Below are 19665 nucleotides of genomic sequence, written 5' to 3' on the forward strand. Positions count from 1 at the left end.
CGCCTAGGGCCTTTGATGGCGTAAGGGGGCGTTAGTGTTTTGATAAGTATTGATATCAATCTTATAAATCTAAATTTAATGACCCAATGTGCCTGGACTACGGACATTTGTCATGGAATCCTCATATGAGGAATAAAGCTAAATAGGTTCTGTGAACGCTTGCCTGTGCATCATAAACTATGGCGATGACTACCCCATGTGCTTGTGTTATCGGCTCACCCCGCACCTTTCCATATATATACGCCGTACAGTAGCCACAGAAGAGGGTGTGTTTTCTGGTGGAAAGTGCGAGGCGACTGTTGGAAAGTGAGAAAGCAATAAGAGATGTGAAAGGGGAATGATTAAAAAAAAAAAAGAAAAGGAACAAGAGGAATAAAAACACAGAAAGGAGAGATCGCACAGAGGAAGAGCGGTCGAGCCTCAGCATGAGTTCTTACCGTCCTTCCCTGTTTCCCTCCACCTACTCCTCCTCCTCCTCCCTTCCCTTGTTCAGACTGTCTCTCTTGATGGATTGGCCCATCAGTTAGAAATAATTAGGATGAGCTGTAGTCTTGTCTTGCTGAATGCAGTATCACCAGGGAGCAGGTTCAAGCCTTAAAAGCAGAACTCCATCCTGCCTTCACTTTATATTCCTTCAGGGGAGGTTTTGCACATAAAATTGCATCATTCCACTTTATTACTCTGATACCGCTGTACAGGATCATGCAAAGACAAGCAGTTAAAGACAAATAGCTGATGATTTCACCTGCTACTTTGCGGAAACTCTACGTGTGCAGCATGTTGTAAGCCGTTATTTTCACCTGCAAAAGCGCCAGCCTCAGCGTGATCAAACGGATAGTTAATGCACACAATATATAACTCCTGTCAGTGCGTAAATGATATCCTGGCCTGAGCCTGAAGGCACCACCACATACACATTTTCCCCCTGCCTCTGTTTATATTTTCATTCATTTTTATGTAGAGAATCACTCACTCCTCAGCAGATGCTCTTGTCCACTGGAGGCCACCACTCGATTCTGCAGATTGCTGATTAAACCATTTTCATACTTAGGCCCCTTAAGTGTATGCTGTTTATTAAACTCCAACATACTGTTATGATAGATAGTTAAGTGAGATGCATCATGGGACCTTAATGACTCATAGATGTTCCAGTGTTGAATCTAGAGTAGAGAATGAAGGTGATGAAAAGATTCCCATCTTCGCTGAGTGGCTGTATGCCTTTAAAAGCTGATCTAACCCATATTTCTACATTAACAAGGAATAAAAGGACTTCCTGTAATGTGAAAGGTGTCACTCTTTGTGGCAAACCCAAATAAAATCATCATCAAATTCTTCAGTTCTCCTCATTTCTATGAAGCTTTTTAAACATCTTTCAGTCCATTTTGGCTTTTTTACGGCGTCAATGTTGTCGTTCGTTTTTTTTCCTCGGGCCCTCGGCCCAAACACGAGCGCGCACACACACACACACACACACACGGATACACACAACCACTCCAGACAATTGCAAAGCAGACAATTGCTCTTCCACCATGGACAGGCTCATCATGCAACTCCTATCCTGCAAACCAGCCTTTGATCAGCACCACGGACAGCAGCCAAAGCGGCAAATGTATCAATGTTAATTCGACAGCCTGTCCTGGACTCGGCGGCCAAAAGTTATCAGAGGCGCAGCAGACACTACAGTATAGACGCACGTTTTTCAACATACATGAGGTAACAGTTACATTGCTTTAAATCCCTGATCATACTTCATAATAACAGAGAGAAAGCCTGTAGGCCCACGGGCGCACAGCTGAAAGGTAGCCTAGTTAGTTTGTTTCCATGACGTAACATAAGCGCAAAAAAGAGATTCAGTGTGGACAGAGAGCGTCCAATGTTGTTCTCGGACACTCGATTGCTGCTAGGACACAGTCGGGAAGGCAATTTATTGGCCCCTGACATCGTTTGGGCCCCTGTGTAGCTGCACCAGTTGCACCGTCGATATTTCCGCTCTTGCTGCTCTCGACCTCATTTCCAGACGCAGCACGCGGCTGCTAGCAGCCCTGATGAAACAGACTGTACTCTGCATGCCCAGACTTACAAAGTTAACGAGCATTTAGCTGCTGGAGAACCACACGTTTTACTCACGTGGCGATCAGTCCAAAGCTAAAAGGACATTGAATATTAAAATTGCAATTGCCAGGTGACCAAAAATAATTCCAATTGAAAGGTAATAATTATTATGTGCGTGGTGGATGTATATAGAGCCAGCTGTTTGCTAACATGCTTGTCCTATCAACTTAGTAAGGTGATAATATGAGTGTTTAAAGCTTGTTGCACTGCCCCCAAGTGGCCAAACAATATTTTAATGCAGCTTTAAAGGCTCACTTGCCTACATAGCAGTTTTTACTTCGGGGCAATTTAGCAACAAATCTTCATGTAACCATCAATAATTAAACGTCAAAATATTGTGATCATATTGGCCACCAGAAGAAGAATTCGTTAGAACTGACAGTAACGATATTTGTGGGCTGCATATATGGCTGCGCATTCATAGAAATACGATTTTTTTCAACCCGCCGCAGCTTTAACACAAGATGTCGAGGAACAATCTATAACACCGCACTAAATGAATCGCATTGTCTCGGCCTGTGAGAGAAAAAAAAAAGAGGATGCCAGATAGCTCTGCCCATTCCTAATGGCACCCATCTCCACCTGTATTGGTTGTTATTGCCGTCGTGGGACACCTCGGCCTGCCTACTGTATCTGTCGTCTGCAGCCTCTCTGTCCTTTCCACTGATGAGCCCTGAGCCCCCGTGGACCATCTCACCCTTCCAGATAATGGCTTTTTTTTTCTTTTGCCAGGACAGAGTGTGACCTTCTACTAATACCAGTGAACAATGCCATAATATCACAGTCATCCTCATCATCATCATTGTCATTGCCATCACCCTCTATTCTCTCTCTACTCTCTATTTTAATTTTTTGGGGGTTTGGCATGTATGTAGGCCTTGACATGGCATAAATAATACACGTTTTAAAGCTAGAGAAGTGTTTGTTCATCCATTCATACTCTCCCTTGTTACTTGTTTGAGCAACATATTCTCTTAGATGGGAGGTTTAACTCGAGCGTCTCTAACGCTCATTGAACCTGTGGTCACTGCCTTGCCCACCTGAAGAACATTTGGAAAAACTCAGACGCACACCGGGGCTGTAGTTCATTCCCCGCACCGATTCATTATTCAAACATGACCTTTCTCTCCTCCTCCTCCTCCTCTTTAAAAGTAGACCCTTCGTGAATTTCGTCAGAGAGACGAAGTGCCAGAGACAATCTGGGACTGGCACTCTTTGTCTTCTCCGTTATTGAGATGAATGGGATTGTGAGAGCGAATGAGAAGTGCGGAGCGGGGGGGGGGGGGGGGGCTACTGTGTGTGTGTGTGTGTGTGTGTGTGTGTGTGTGTGTGTGTGTGTGTGTGTGTGTGTGTGTGTGTGTGTGTGTGTGTGTGTGTGTGTGTGAGAATCGTATAGGTTGTGTTTTTGAGCCTTTTTTCGAACATAACGAAGGAATGAGAGAGTGTGAGAGGCAGACGCATAAAAGAAAAAGTGTGTGTGGATAGGTGCGTGTGTTTGCCTGAGTGAATAAGTGTGTGTGTATGTGTTTGTTGAGCCTTTCATGTTCATTGCATGGTGCCTTGTCCGTGTCAGGCTTCACATACTGATCAAACTCTGAGCCTGAGTGGCTCAGCTGGCTGGAGAGGACAAGGCAGGAAAGCAGCACATTCAAATAAAAAAAAAAAAAGGCCGGTCACCTTTTTTGCTGTTGTGCTTTAATGTCCCGCGGTTCGGCACCAGGTGTGCACCCTGAGCATACACAGGATTTAACACACAGCACTCCAACCTTTCAAATGGCCTCTCTCCCCCAGTCATCCCTCTCCAGGGTGTATTCAAGCACATGCATGTGCACTCAGGGGGGAAAAAAAACAACAGAAATCTGCGCTCAGAGTAGGTAAATAGCAGTATTTGCAAACAACATAATGGGTTCATGGCTTCCATGACACCATCTGTCACATGTTCACCCATCTTTCCTGTTATGCTTGAGCTCTAAGAGGAGAGATGCTGCCTTTTTAGAAAAATCACCTTCAGAAGGTGTTTCATAAATACTAAGAATAAGAAACATGTTCTGTTGTCAATAAGTCTTCTCTCCGCAATCATGATGTATTTTAAATGGCAGCCACGGTGAAACCTGCTCAACCCCGGTGATGGAACTGAAGGGAAAAAAAGATGGAATTCCATCCACTGAACTCAAACCCATTTTCAATTACACAACAAAAACCTCGCGCACGGTGCGTGTTTGTGTTCTTTTTTTAAAGAAAGGGATTGCTCTAAAATGCAATCCAATCTTTGAAGAAATGGGACAAAAAATTGTTACATTCCAAGTTTTAAAACACAGCGTAAGTAAAGCGAACTTGCTCTGTGTTTTATTTGACACCCTGAAAAGACAAGGACATCTTTTTTCATAATAGAGGAAAAAATATTTTTGCTTGAATGTTTGACTGTTTTTGAGTGCAACAGGAGGTTAGTGCCAGGCCGCGTTGGGTATCCTGGCATGGATTTAATGAAGGCTGATGCAGGCAGTGAATCCCTTTTGGACGCGCGCCGCTAGATGAAACTGGGTATTGCCAACATGTCAGTCTGTCTCACCGTGAAATATATTCAGCCACCGAAATTATTATATTTTCAAATGATGAACAAAAATATTAAAAACAACGGTAAGATCCAAAGTAATAAATGTGTGCAACAGCTCGTCGTCCTCCGTTTCGTGAAATCAAAAATACTAGCTTTCCATCATGCTGTGTGGCATTCAAATCAAATTAAGCTGAGAAGAAAGCTCATAATCCAAACCATGCAGTCTTGACATATGCCTTTCACTGTCACTTAGTTCTGCTTCTGACTCAAAAACCTCTCTGCAATCAGCATTCCCTTCACTATCACCACGCATCGACCACATCCATCCTGGGGTGTCCCGTTGAGAATTGCTGGAGTTTTTATTGAAGCATGTTACACTGGTGAACATGAGCGCGTAGCTCATACCAAGGTCGGTAAACACAAATACAAGCCGGTGATGGATCCTTGAGTCGGTGATGTGTGCGTCTGGGTGAGACGGGGCCTTGATCTCAGGCTGTACGGCCGGGGAAAGATCGCTGGATGGAGGGGTGAGACAACATCTCTTCAGGGGCAGGTGTGTGTGTGTGTGTGTGTGTGTGTGTGTGTGTGTGTGTGTGTGTGTGTGTGTGTGTGTGTGTGTGTGTGTGTGTGTGTGTGTGTGTGTGTGTGTGTGTGTGTGTGTGTGTGTGTGTGTTGGGATACGTACAGTGTATCTTTTGTTGTTGTTACATGAGCTGTGCATGTTAAAGTTGACACACAAGTGCTTTTTGTTGGAAACTGTAAGTGCAGGCGACCTCTTTCCCGTGAATGAAGTGCTATGTTGTTGTTTTTTTTTAACCACACACAGGTGAAAGGGATTGTGGGTGTGCAAAAGAGCAGGACATACACCCTATTCACATCAGACAGCAGGAGAAGCTCAGATGGAATCAATAACGTTAATGATGCATCCGTTCGGCCCTGAGTCAGCTCCAAGGCTCCAGTGTTGTGCATGCTCACTCACTGACACGACTGACTGGGCCACATGGGGTTCCATGCTAACGTCGCCACGCTAACACGCTCATGATAACAATGCTGACATGCCGCTGTTTAGCTTGTAACCTACAATATTGATCGTGTTCACCATCTTGTTAGCATGCTACATTAGCACTAATCACAAAGTGCAGCTGAGGCTGCTGGGAACGTAGGTTTGCAGGAATTTGGTCATTAACCGAAGTTTCGCAGAACATTTTGAATTTTTGACCTGATGAGGATCACTTGGGTTATTACAGTTGATCAATTCATCCAAAGGGGAGAGTAATCCATCCATAAGCTGTTCAGACGTTTCACTTGACACCACGATCCTTGGGATTTATCATCTAAGAACCATGAATATCTGTGGAACATTTCATGGCTATTCATTCAATAATTGCTGAAATATTCCAGTCTTGACCAAATTGGACTGACCAACTGACTGATAGACAGACATTGCCGTCCCTAGAGAGCCCGCCACCAACTCGGATAAAAAACATTATTCAGGCAATATTACATTCAGCCTGCAATGTAATTGCTCTTTACTACATATTTTTATACGACGTTTTTAAATCCAGGCTGTATATAAAGTCTAGAGACAGACTAAATGAAATAATGGCTGGGAAAAAAAAAATAGAAATATCCTTTCACTGCCGCATTTATAACAAACTGTATTTCTTTAACAGTCATTTTAAAGGTATAAAAAGAAGTAAATCGTGAGCTGCGGATGTCCTCGACAGAGCCGTGAAGCCATTATGCAGTGTTTTACATGTATAAATGAGGCCGAGCCTTGAATCTCATTGTTTGAATGCAAACAGACAGCGTGAGAGTAATGCAAGGAGACACGAGTTTTGGGAGCATGTGGCTCAGAAGTCTGTCCCTTTTTAAGCCCTGCGAGATATCATACTGGGACCAGTTCCAATAGAAACTTCAAATCCATCTTTTCTCTTTGGTTTCTAATTAGCAGTTAACAGATGAAGCATCTCGGAGACAGAAGGGAGAGAGCACGTAGTGGTGTACAGCAAAGCCTCTGGTGACTGATACCAACCTCTTATGCCACCCGGCTCGTCTGATTTTGAAATTTTTCAGGTGAGTGATTTCCCTTTTCCTTTGCATGCCTTGTGATCGGGGTTGGGCTGATCTCAGTTAAACTCTTAATAAGCCCCATTTCACGGCATGCAGCCAAGAGATTAGATCTGACAGGGCAGGCGTGGGCTAGTTCTGAGACTACAGATCTGCAGGCTAAGCTCTGGATTGGAAGTGTTCCAAAGCCTGTTGGATGGCGAGCTCCTCGTGCATGATGTTACCAGAAGGATGATTGTGTGAAATTCCGCACTCCCTATTGATCGGCCCACCTGCTATATCACACTTTAATCCAACCTTTTGCTGCCCTCCCAAGAGACATTGTTATAAGTGGATGTTTTATGGGACGAGGTAACGGTTTCAACTTTCTTGCTGCCAGATGTTGGTGGAACTGCTGACCTATGATCTACTCTGACAGAGCAACCCAGAGGTGCTCTGCCTGCATCACATGAATCATATTCCATATGAAGCGAAAGACGTGTTCTCGTAGCCCGATGTACAGGCAGGTGAACTCAGCTTTGCCGTATGGCTTAAGGGGATCTTATTAGACTCTGAGCAGAAAACACATTATCCACAGTAGACCAAGGCCACCGAGGGATGATTTCTATTATGAAAGCCTTTAATTCCACTGGTGTGAGTAGGAGGGGGGAGTGGAAATGTGGAAAAACGCTCCAGGAGAAGAGCTGCTCCCTGGCTGCTTGGCTAATGTATGGGTGGATGATATCTTCAAGGCCCGGTCTACTCCTGACTGGCATTGAAGGGGAACTATTATTTCTCTGGTTTGTTCCCTGCACACAGTTTTGTTAGTTATTACATTGATAGAACAAATGACCCATCAACTGATGATCCTCTTTCACTTTCCCCTTGTTGCTCTCTTTCCTTTAAACTTTTAAAATGAATCAAATTATCCCTCAGGGTGTTTGTTGTAAATAGATGTAAGAGTTTATGAGGAAACTCAAGGCCTGCAAATGAATGGATTTGAAAAGCTTTGTTGAATGTCCTCCTGTACTTACAATGGTTTCACTGATAAACAACACAAAGGTTATTGATTTAATTCATGCTAGATCTTGCTACCGTACATCTACAGTAGATGTGTTGTTCAGACAGCGACACGAAAAGATGCTTCATACCGGCGCAGTTACAAGGTATATCTGAGTTATCTTTTGCAGAATTTCTGAAAGGAAACCGACAAATGAATGGCTACAAACAGAATGACTCCTACTGTTTTCTTCCTTTTTGCACATACATAAAAACAGATGCACGCTCTGTGTTTTAACCATAAACACTAACGTACCACCATCCACCGAGACAGTTATTTGTAGGCTCTGTAGCATCATTGCAAACCTTTTGTTCCCCTCACCATGCACCTGTTATTTATTTACACTGTTTATGGTATTTATTATTGTTGTGCTCTTCAACTGGGTGAATCATGGCCATTTTCCCTCTTATCGAGCCTTATAGTAAACATCATATATTGAAAATATCAATCTTTTGTCAGTGTGGAACAGAAACCGCTTCACCCATATCAACAATGTGTGCATACTACCCCCTTGAGGTCAAAGGATGTAACTGCAATCAGAGTGGATTTCTGTAGTGACTGCGGTGATCCATCTGCAGTAGAAATAATGTAATATTTAATAGAATCAGCACAATATATTCCTGTTAATATGGGGATTCCACGCTACAAATCTTACAAGCAAACGTGTTAAATACTTTCTGATCTGAAAATCTGTAAACATATTGTGCGTATGATGTCAAGTTATATGTTAATAGGTAGAGTTATGGAAAATATGTACACATAGTTAAGCATGTAACTATTAGAGGAGGTTTAGAGGTGAAGTAGACTTTCCTCTTTGCATTAAAGGCATTTCAATATCGTCTTGACGTAGCTGATCGTATCTTTATCTAGATATAGAGATATTAATTCTGCTCAGTGTTTCAGACAGTATGTGTTCATCCTTATTTGGCAGGCGCACAAAAACTGAATTGATCCAGTATCAATAGGATGTTAACACGTCAAATAATATGACTTTAATGGTAAATTAGAGAGCTTACCAATTCATAGCCCCATAAAGACAGAGATTTAGCACTATGACAAATTCAACTGTAATCATGGAAGGTAAACATCAGCTCGCAGCAGGAAAAAGTCGAACTATTTTTAACCTCAGGAATAAATATGTCTTACCGAAAAGCTGCCAATATTAGGCTTAAATCGTGACAGTAGTATCAACTTTACATCAAAGTTACAGTATCTTGTTTTATAGTGGTGCCAAAAATACACAGTTTTTCCATTACGCGTCAAAATCTGCTTTTCAAAATGCCTTTTAGTGATCAAAATCAAGCTTTTTATTTGATGGTATCGTACTTACAATGTATATACCTCGACTGAGAGTCAGCCACAGAACGCTGAATTAAAGGCCACTCACAAACATCTGACCGATGTTTGTGCATGTGATTGAATCGAGTGCAACTAAGGACGTTTTTCTGCAAAGATTACGTGAGGATTACATTGTTTGCAATTTCTGTCCTGAGAGGCTCATCTTTGAGAATGTGTACCGCTTGTTTATGTAACCTGTAGATGTGACGAGCTCTCAGGAGCTGCATCAAATTAGATTTCTTCCCGCCTTGATATGTGAGCTCGTTTAAGTTCCACAGCTTTGCATTTCTAAGAAATGGGCTACTTCATCACAACACGAGGCAACAGACGTGATCCTCAGTCGCCTTGTCTTTCCTCCTGAAACTTTCTGCGGAAACAAGTTTCATCCAGACACTCGTAAACAAAGACGGACACACTCGTCACTCCAAAAATGCGGGAGCAAACATAATGCTGGTGGCATAAGAATCAAAGAAAGATTTTAAATTGTTGTAGTGAATGATGACGAAAAAACTCACAGATAAATATGAAGTGTGCAAGATGTCAACATAAAGGAAACATCACGTCTTTATATCATAAGGCAGTGGAGGCCCATTTATTCCTTTTTTCCTTGTTTCATAAAGTACAGAGTTGTAAAATAATTTCAATTCTTCTGAATCCAACTCACCTCAACAGTTTGTGCTGTTTGTGACTATTTGTCTTTCACAGGCATCAAAAAAGATGAGTTGAGATGAGACCGTGGGAGGTTTTCCTCTAAAGAAATTAATAGCCCTCATCCGTATGAGCTTCTCACCCACTGTAGCTGTAAGGGTTAGAACTCTGCATGACCCTGTGCTACAGCGGTGGTAAATCATCATCTCGCTGTTTTTTAAAGGTTATTGGTGAATAGAGGCAAGATTTTCAGTCGAACAGTAGGTGCATGCTGAAAGGCTGGCTGATGCAAAGATGATGACTCTGAGAAAGGCTGCAAACTCATAAGTGATAAAGCTGACGCATGAAGCTCTTGCTATGGTAACCTGCCTTAGGATTAACATTACCATGAGCATAAGCATTGGCTATAATATGTATTATTGGGAAGCATACAGCAAGCCTGTAAGTAACACCTATAAAATATTTTTATAAGTTTTAAGAGATTTTGTAATAAAACAAAATACATCAAGAAAGTACTTATGTGAAATGTTACTTTAGTAAGGGTTTCAAGCTTTAACTTTATATTTTACAATTTGTAATTGGTTTTAACATCTATAAATATCGAACATCTTATTCAGGAGTGGAACACTTTACGTAAAATGTACAGAATCCCCAAAAACAATTTCAGTGAAAAGATTTTTTCCTTCCAGCAAATGCATGAAGTGAAATTTGAACGGCTGCCTTATTCAACCACAGGTGTGGAAGTAGTCTCTGACGAGTACAGTGTATATGGATGATGGTGATAATGATAGGGACATAAAAAGTCAGCGTATAGAATGCCATAAGGTATTAAAAAAGTCATGAGAAAAAGTCATGAAATAAAGTCATAGTATAGTATGTAAGTCATAGTATAAAGTATTTCAAAATTAAGTCATGGTTTAGTATGTCGAAAAGAAGTCTTAAAAAAGTATTAGTATAGTATGTTGAACAATTAATAGTGTAGTATGTAAAAATAATTCTTTAAAAAAATCGTAGTATAGTACATTTAAAAGTCACAGTATAGTATTTCGAAAAGAATAGTTGAAAAGTCATAGTATGGAATGTTGAAAAAAATCATAGTATAGCATGTTGAAAAAAAGTCATAGTATATATGTTGAAAAAATCATAATATATCAAGTTGAAAAAAGTCAAAGTATAGCATGTCGGAAAAAGTCATAGTATAGCATGTCAAAAAAAGTCATAGTATAACATGTCGAAAAAAGTCATAGTATAGCATGTTGAAAAAATCATAGTATAGGACGTTGAAAAAGTCATAGTATAGCATGTTGAAAAAATCATAGTATAGGACGTTGAAAAAGTCATAGTATAGCATGTTGAAAAAGTCATAGTATAACATGTCGAAAAAGTCATAATATATCATGCTGAAAAAAGTCATAGTATAGCATGTTGAAAAAGTCATAGTATAGCATGTTGAAAAAGTCATAGTATAGCATGTTGAAAAAAGTCATAGTATAGCATGTTGAAAAAGTCATAGTATATCATGCTGAAAAAAGTCATAGTGTAGCATGTCGGAAAAAGTCATAGTATAGCATGTCGGAAAAAGTCATAGTATAGCATGTTGAAAAAATCATAGTATAGGACGTTGAAAAAGTCATAGTATAGCATGTCGAAAAAAGTCATAGTATAGCATGTCGAAAAAAGTCATAGTATAGCATGTCGGAAAAAGTCATAGTATAGCATGTTGAAAAAATCATGGTATAGGACGTTGAAAAAGTCATAGTATAGCATGTTGAAAAAGTCATAGTATAACATGTCGAAAAAGTCATAATATATCATGCTGAAAAAAATCATAGTGTAGCATGTTGAAAAAATCATAGTATATCATGCTGAAAAAAGTCATAGTGTAGCATGTCGGAAAAAGTCATAGTATAGCATGTTGAAAAAAGTCATAATATAGCATGTTGAAAAAGTCATAGTATAGCATGTCGAAAAAAGTCATAGTATAGCAAGTCGGAAAAAGTCATAGTATAGCATGTTGAAAAAATCATGGTATAGGACGTTGAAAAAGTCATAGTATAGCATGTTGAAAAAGTCATAGTATAACATGTCGAAAAAGTCATAATATATCATGCTGAAAAAAATCATAGTGTAGCATGTTGAAAAAATCATAGTATATCATGCTGAAAAAAGTCATAGTGTAGCATGTCGGAAAAAGTCATAGTATAACATGTTGAAAAAAGTCATAGTATAGCATGTCGGAAAAAGTCATAGTATAGCATGTCGGAAAAAGTCATAGTATAGCATGTTGAAAAAAGTCATAATATAGCATGTTGAAAAAGTCATAGTATAGCATGTTGAAAAAGTCATAGTATAGCATGTTGAGAAAAGTCATAGTATAGCATGTTGAAAAAGTCATAGTATAGCATGTTGAAAAAGTCATAGTATAGCATGTTGAAAAAATCATAGTATAGGACGTTGAAAAAGTCATAGTATAGCATGTTGAAAAAAGTCATAGTATAGCATGTCGGAAAAAGTCATAATATAGCATGTTGAAAAAGTCATAGTATAGCATGTTGAAAAAAGTCATAGTATAGCATGTCGGAAAAAGTCATAGTATAGCATGTTGAAAAAAACATAGTATAGCATGTCGAAAAAAGTCATAGTATAGCATGTCGAAAAAAGTCATAGTATAGCATGTTGAAAAAAGTCATAGTATAGCATGTTGAAAAAAGTCATAGTATAGCATGTCGGAAAAAGTCATAGTATAGCATGTCGGAAAAAGTCATAGTATAGCATGTTGAAAAAAGTCATAATATAGCATGTTGAAAAAGTCATAGTATAGCATGTTGAAAAAGTCATAGTATAGCATGTTGAAAAAAGTCATAGTATAGCATGTCGAAAAAAGTCATAGTATAGCATGTTGAAAAAGTCATAGTATAGCATGTTGAAAAAGTCATAGTATAGCATGTTGAAAAAATCATAGTATAGGACGTTGAAAAAGTCATAGTATAGCATGTTGAAAAAAACATAGTATAGCATGTCGGAAAAAGTCATAGTATAGCATGTCGAAAAAAGTCATAGTATAGCATGTCGGAAAAAGTCATAGTATAGCATGTCGAAAAAAGTCATAGTATAGCATGTCGGAAAAAGTCATAGTATAGCATGTTGAAAAAGTCATAGTATAGCATGTTGAAAAAGTCATAATATATCATGTTGAAAAAGTCATAATATATCATGTTGAAAAAGTCATAGTATAGCATGTTGAAAAAGTCATAGTATAGCATGTTGAAAAAATCATAGTATATCATGCTGAAAAAAGTCATAGTGTAGCATGTCGGAAAAAGTCATAGTATAGCATGTTGAAAAAAGTCATAGTATAGCATGTCAGAAAAAGTCATAGTATAGCATGTTGAAAAAAGTCATAGTATAGCATGTTGAAAAAAGTCATAATATAGCATGTTGAAAAAGTCATAGTATAGCATGTTGAAAAAGTCATAGTATAGCATGTCGAAAAAAGTCATAGCATAGCATGTCGGAAAAAGTCATAGTATAGCATGTTGAAAAAGTCATAGTATAACATGTCGAAAAAGTCATAATATATCATGCTGAAAAAAATCATAGTATATCATGCTGAAAAAAGTTATAGTATAGCATGTTGAAAAAGTCATAGTATAGCATGTTGAAAAAATCATAGTATAGCATGTTGAAAAAGTCATAGTATAACATGTCGAAAAGTCATAATATATCATGCTGAAAAAAGTCATAGTGTAGCATGTCGGAAAAAGTCATAGTATAGCATGTTGAAAAAGTCATAGTATAGCATGTTGAAAAAGTCATAGTATAGCATGTTGAAAAAAGTCATAGTATAGCATGTTGAAAAAAGTCATAATATAGCATGTTGAAAAAGTCATAGTATAGCATGTCAGAAAAAGTCATAGTATAGCATGTTGAAAAAGTCATAGTATAACATGTCGAAAAAGTCATAATATATCATGCTGAAAAAAATCATAGTATATCATGCTGAAAAAAGTTATAGTATAGCATGTTGAAAAAGTCATAGTATAGCATGTTGAAAAAATCATAGTATAGCATGTTGAAAAAGTCATAGTATAACATGTTGAAAAGTCATAATATATCATGCTGAAAAAAGTCATAGTGTAGCATGTCGGAAAAAGTCATAGTATAGCATGTTGAAAAAGTCATAGTATAGCATGTTGAAAAAGTCATAGTATAGCATGTTGAAAAAGTCATAGTATAGCATGTTGAAAAAGTCATAGTATAGCATGTTGAAAAAGTCATAGTAAAGCCAAAAAAAAGTCAGTCCAAAAAATCATGTCATAAAAAAATGTCATACTATTTTGTGTCGAAAAAAATATACTTGTATAGTATGCCGTAAAAAAATCTGAAAAAAAACATTGTATAATAAGCCATAAATATGATGTAAACAACTACATAGTGTAGTATGCCATAAAAAAATCATTCTAAATTCCATTGATGAAGTCATACTATAGCACAGTGGTTCTCGACCAGGGAGTTCCTTCAGGGAGTTCCAGGGGTCCCCAAAGAATAGTGTGTGTTCACTGTGTAGGCTGCTGAACACAGAGCAGAGAGGAGGTTATAACTAGAAGTTGTAAAAATGTAAAAATTTGGAGTTGATAGAAATATAATTCAAAATGCTAGGAAAGACCTTGATTCTTTGTAACTCATCATCTGGTAGTTTAAAACAATTGTAACGTTTTGTCAAATATGACCATTTATTTCCCTCATTTTTCAGTTCATTGAAACGTGTATTTGTGTATTTATTTAGTTGTCCACTAGGTGGCAGACACACAGGCGGGAGAGTCGTATGTTGCTCAAATACTGATTTAAATCCTTAATTCTAAGGGCTACGGGCTCTTTTACAGTCACGTTATATACTGTCTGCATATCTTATGAATTGAATTATTGACTGATTAACCGTAATGAGCTATCCACATATAGTGAATAACATCACCTGATAGTATAGGGTACATTAAATTGCATTGTAATACAAATACCACTGCAGTCAGGGAAAGCAAAAAAAAAAAAATTCCGGTCTTGAGCACAGGTTTTAAGATGCGCCAGGAGGGACAAATTTAAGTAGTTCGCCTCTCAAAATGGCGGATGAACCAACACGGGAGTGGAGCGACGAGCAGCTCAAAAGTGATGATTTGCCCAAAAAAGACCTTATAAAGTTCATTCAGGACAATGCAGCACACTCGGTATGGTTATCTGTTTAATCCGTTTGTGATTCGAGGTTGAATATCTGCAGGTTTAAATATTACCGCTCACTGGAGCTGCGGCATGCTGCGTGGTTAGCTAAGCGTAGCCACATCAGGACGGCTGTTGTTTTAGCATCGTGGAGGGAAGAAAGTACAACAATGCGGTCATATTTCTACCAAACAGTCCTGCGCATCTTATCACCGCATTAATTCATGACGTCTGGAGCAGAACGGACGCGTTCACTGTTGAACATGATTTTTGTGTAAATTAGCCGAAACCCGTAATACATTTGAGTCAGAGCAGCACGCGGACGGATGTTTAAAAACAGTGAATGTTACTATCTGCTAACTTTATCCTTTTGTGTTGCATTTTCTCCTCCAGTTCCTCAACGAGCACAAGCTGCTGGGAAACATTAAAAATGTTGCCAAAACGGCAAAGAAAGAACAACTGATAATTGCCTACAATCAACTCTTTGAGAGCAAAGTAAGTGATATTAATGCGACTTCACATCAACCCCACAGATGCAGGGAACTCATTCAACAATGAATGAATGCGTGTGTGTGTGTGCGCGCGTGTGTTTCATCCGCAGAGGTTTAAAGGAACGGAACCAGTGGAGGAAGTGACGGAGCAGGTCAGAACTGTGAAAATTGAAGAGAAGCCCAAAGAAGCCACAGAGGTTGTGGACGAGGTACTGGTCCAGGATGTTGAGTTTTATGAGGATTTTTTTGCTCCGCACCTGTATACTTGCTTATAACCACTGTTCCCGCTTTTCTTAGGGTCCGCCCAAGTACTTCAAGTCGGTCCTGAAGAAAGGGGACAAGAGCAACTTTCCAAAGAAAGGCGACAATGTGAGCTGCTGGTACACCGGGTCCTTGGAGGATGGAACCGTCTTCGACACCAATATTCCCACAAGTATGACACACCTGCACCTTTTTAAAGTGAAACTACACCCAAAATATTGTCAATTGGACCCGTTATAGGTTAAATTAATATCCTAAACCCGTTTTCTCTCTCTGCAGCGGCAAGAAAGAAGAAGCAAACCAAACCTCTGACCTTTAAAGCCGGCCTGGGCAGAGTCATCAGAGGGGTGAGTAAACTCGTGTTTTTTTTGCTCTCCATCTGAATTTTTGTTTTTTTATGTCTTCGAGTATGACACTTCTTCTCCACAGCATGTAGTCATCAGTAATCCTTTACTTCCACAGTGGGATGAGGCCATTCTGACAATGAGCAAGGGTGAAACGGCTCGGGTGGAGATTGAACCAGAGTGGGCCTACGGGAGGAAGGGTCTCCCCGACTCAAAGTATCCTTTTCTGACCGGTTTTATGCTTCACTGTGTAAATATATATTTGAAACATTAAGGTGATACGCAGTTAATATTAGTTTAATTGTCCCTCCTACAGCCGTGATCAGGTTTTTCCGGCTGTAGGTGTTTTCGGTGCGAGCCTCCTTTAGGGAGTGTCAGTAAACAGTATTATTCCGATGAAAACTTTTTAAGTTTTGCATTGACTGCTGTCTATTCCTTAACCTCAACTCTACCAGAATTCCCCCCAACGCAAAGCTGATCTTCGAGGTTGAGCTGGTGGCTGTGGATTAACCGATGACCAGCATGCACTGCAGTTTAAGACGAAGAAAATGTTGAATTGCCTTGCTGTAAAGATTGACGTTAGAATGGCATTTTTTTTTTATTGTAACGTTCTGTTTCTACTTTGTCTCATCACGTTAAAAAGAAACGGGCAGTTATTACAGCGTTTTAGGTTTTGGCCAAAATGTGATGGCTTGTCAATAATGTACATATGAGACACCCTGAAACCTTATTCTCTGCATTTTCTTTTGCATCTACAATGTAAATGATTAATAAACCTGTTTCAGAGATTAAATGGTATGCAGCAAGTTCATTTATGGTTTTCATTTCATCAATTTTAATAGTTTGAGAGTTGTGCAGCTTAATTCACATGCATGTCATTTGTAGAAACTAGATTTAGCAGTTTGTATATTAGCTTTGGTATAAAAGCTACAACTACATTCATGTTCACTGGTCTTTTCAGATTTACTGCATGTACTCATGTCAGCTTTACTTTCACAAGTCCATAAATTGTTTACAGCAGATGACAATTTAGATATGAGGGCACAAATTCAGACTCTTATCTCTGAGGCAAATATGAAAACCGAGACTAACTTGCGATTGGTATTTGATAGTTTCATCAACTAAACCTGCAAATGGTAAGAACACTATAACTGCAAGATAAACCACAAAGTCAGTTCCGTTTCGTCCAAGCCAAATTTTTATTCTGTACAGCAGGATAACATTGAACCTGGTAAAAACAGATGGGTGGTGATCATGTTTCTCCTTTGGGGCATCGGGGCACTTAGGAGTTGGCGTTGGGTCCCTTCTTCTTTCCGAAGGTGGGCACCACGTTCACAAAGCGCCTGTTGTACTGGATGCGACGCTTGGCGCGACCAGTCTTCTTTTTCTTCTTCTCCTGCTTTTCCACCTGGACAACATGACAGGAAGAGGCAACAGTTATTTCTCTGAGATCGTATTGTAGGAGTCTTCTTAAAGACCAGCTCATCCAAAATAGAAACATGAAAAAGCTATTTCATAATTACACAACTAAAGGGTGATTGTTTTTATTCTGTAAGGAATCATAAAACCGTACCTTGGGAGTCTGTCCCCTCACTTTTCCGGCACGGGCCAGAGAGCCGTGAACCTTACCTTGAGGGGAAAAAGGAAATTGTTAATTATGATATTTCCCAGAAAAACTAAAGCTTCCGCAATTGTTCAGACAATAATGTAGCCATTGTTCACAACACTAACATGGGGGCTATTTGTGTGTTCATCCATGATCATCTTAAATATAATGGCTTGTCCCCTGGTGATGCTACATTTGTCAAATGCTCTCTTAATTAAAATGTACGTGATAAACAGGGAACACTGGCTTTTGACGTCCGTCCTCACTGTGTCTTTAGTAGATGAGTGATTGAGCACAATGCAGAGTTGTGTTTCGCCTCTGTGTACTAACCTCCCAGCAGCCTGCCAGCTACCTCCAGGGTACAGAGCTCTGAGACGCCACAGGATGCAAGGGAGGCCTCATCCTCCAGTGGGCATCCAGCGAGCAACAGGACCTGATCCTCTACCAGGAGACCCTCCAGACCCTGGACATGGGCCTGAGAGACACAGCAAAGAACAAACATTTAATCACCATAACCAAAGAGTGTGTGTGTGTGTGTGTGTGTGTGTGAAAGAAAACTAACATACAGAGGTGGAATACAGACCTTTTACTCATAAATAGGTATAAATAGGTGGTATTAGCATCAACATGTAAGCTACTTTAAGTATTCATTATGCAGAATGGACCAGTTCAGAAGAATAGACATTATACTGTATGATTACTACCATTGATGCATTAATGGGCTCATCGCTTTTTAGGTTAATCTATTGAAAATTCATCAGCACTAACTTATTATTAGTATCTGATGTGCAAAGTAACTAAGTACAACAAAATTGTAGTTCACTTAAGCACAGTACATGAATAGTAAATGTACTTAGTGACATTCCACCACTGTTAAATACATTTAATATGTTTCTCCAACTATTCAAAGCATTCCGTTTCTACTCAACACTAATACCAACCTATACTTATATCTGGAAAGTAGGCAGCAACAGTTTTTAGTGGTTTTCTGGGCATCCAAATAAAGCTCGTTTATCAAAAAGAAATCCCACGTTCTCTCCAACTTGTGGTCACGTTACCTTGATCTGTCCAACAGTCTCCTGTCCGGTCACCTCAAGGGTGTGAGTGTTCTGGGCACGCAAGAAGAGCTGCATCTTGATGCTGGAAGAAAAGGAAAAGAGACTTTGGTCATTATCAGTGTTGCTGTACTGCGGAAATCAGCTTGTGGCGTTGGAATTAGCGTCGTTTATGAATGCAAACATTGGCCACCAAGCCCGCCACTAACTAACTTTAACGTGGGAATACATTTAAAAAAGTATATCCTGTCACAAAACGGGCAGGTAGTACAAAATAACAGAGGAAATCAACATGCCGCGAGCTGGAACAGACATGTCTCGCTGGTTAGCTTGCTAATGCTATGTTAGCTTCACTAGCCGCATGGGGCACGCGCTTGATAAAGTCGCTTAAAAACACATGAAATGTGGGTTAAAGTGTTCAAATAAAGTACAACGTGAGATAAATGTTTATATAGGAGCTACATTCCGGCACCCAAAACATACCTGTGTTTCACATTACTAGCGTTTTTCACTTAAATTGCACAGGCCTTACCTCGTTTGATGCTAGTCGTTCAACACTAGGCATAGAAAGGGCTGTTCGAGGGTTGACACTGCGCATGTGTGGATTTTACGTAAACCAAGTCGGAAGCAGTGGCCACGCCCACCGCGCTTTAGAGGCCACTTCAATTACTTTAGTATCTATTACGGTCTTTTACGTTGTTTTTAATCGGTAACAACTCGTGTGGTGCATTAAAAACATCACACAGCTCCATAACCCGTAAGGTCAGGACACAGTCATTTATTATGCCCGACCAGGTCGTTATGAGCGAGCTGTGGCATGAGCAGCTAGGTTTATTTAGATACGTTTTAAATTATGGATTGGTTCCTTCACGTGGTTCATAAGTAGAAAAATAAGCTGTCAGCTCGTTAGATCTCATTTTTCATTACAGGTGAAATATG

At 39.5% G+C, this 19665-nt stretch overlaps 2 protein-coding genes and 1 long non-coding RNA gene across 3 annotated transcripts in view; 2 read left to right on the top strand and 1 right to left on the bottom strand.

Moving 5' to 3' along the window:
- The window catches only part of LOC137870834 (uncharacterized), a 38761-nt gene extending 32029 nt beyond the window's left edge, over positions 1 to 6732 (top strand). The window contains exon 3 of the long non-coding RNA XR_011102752.1: positions 6618 to 6732. This is a non-coding gene — a long non-coding RNA (uncharacterized lncRNA). The remainder of the gene's footprint in view (positions 1 to 6617) is intronic.
- An 8123-nt stretch (positions 6733 to 14855) lies between these two features.
- fkbp3 (FKBP prolyl isomerase 3) lies at positions 14856 to 16858 on the top strand. Its single transcript, XM_068708957.1, has 7 exons — positions 14856 to 14980; positions 15363 to 15464; positions 15571 to 15669; positions 15758 to 15893; positions 16001 to 16068; positions 16184 to 16281; positions 16521 to 16858. Exons 1-7 carry the CDS (start codon positions 14876 to 14878, stop codon positions 16573 to 16575), a joined length of 663 nt encoding a protein of 220 aa, XP_068565058.1. The 5' UTR covers positions 14856 to 14875; the 3' UTR covers positions 16576 to 16858.
- A 387-nt stretch (positions 16859 to 17245) lies between these two features.
- faua (FAU ubiquitin like and ribosomal protein S30 fusion a) lies at positions 17246 to 19347 on the bottom strand. Its single transcript, XM_068708958.1, has 5 exons — positions 19259 to 19347; positions 18730 to 18811; positions 18002 to 18146; positions 17639 to 17694; positions 17246 to 17473 (listed from the first exon to the last, which is right to left on the bottom strand). The coding sequence occupies exons 2-5, from the start codon at positions 18802 to 18804 to the stop codon at positions 17348 to 17350; spliced, it is 402 nt and encodes a 133-aa protein (XP_068565059.1). The 5' UTR covers positions 18805 to 18811; positions 19259 to 19347; the 3' UTR covers positions 17246 to 17347.
- Positions 19348 to 19665: the final 318 nt, after the last annotated feature.

Source organism: Cebidichthys violaceus, unplaced genomic scaffold (assembly GCF_023349555.1).
Source record: "Cebidichthys violaceus isolate CVI_PGR_0920_01 unplaced genomic scaffold, fCebVio1.0.p SCAF_14, whole genome shotgun sequence".
NCBI classification, from domain to species: Eukaryota; Metazoa; Chordata; class Actinopteri; order Perciformes; family Stichaeidae; genus Cebidichthys; species Cebidichthys violaceus.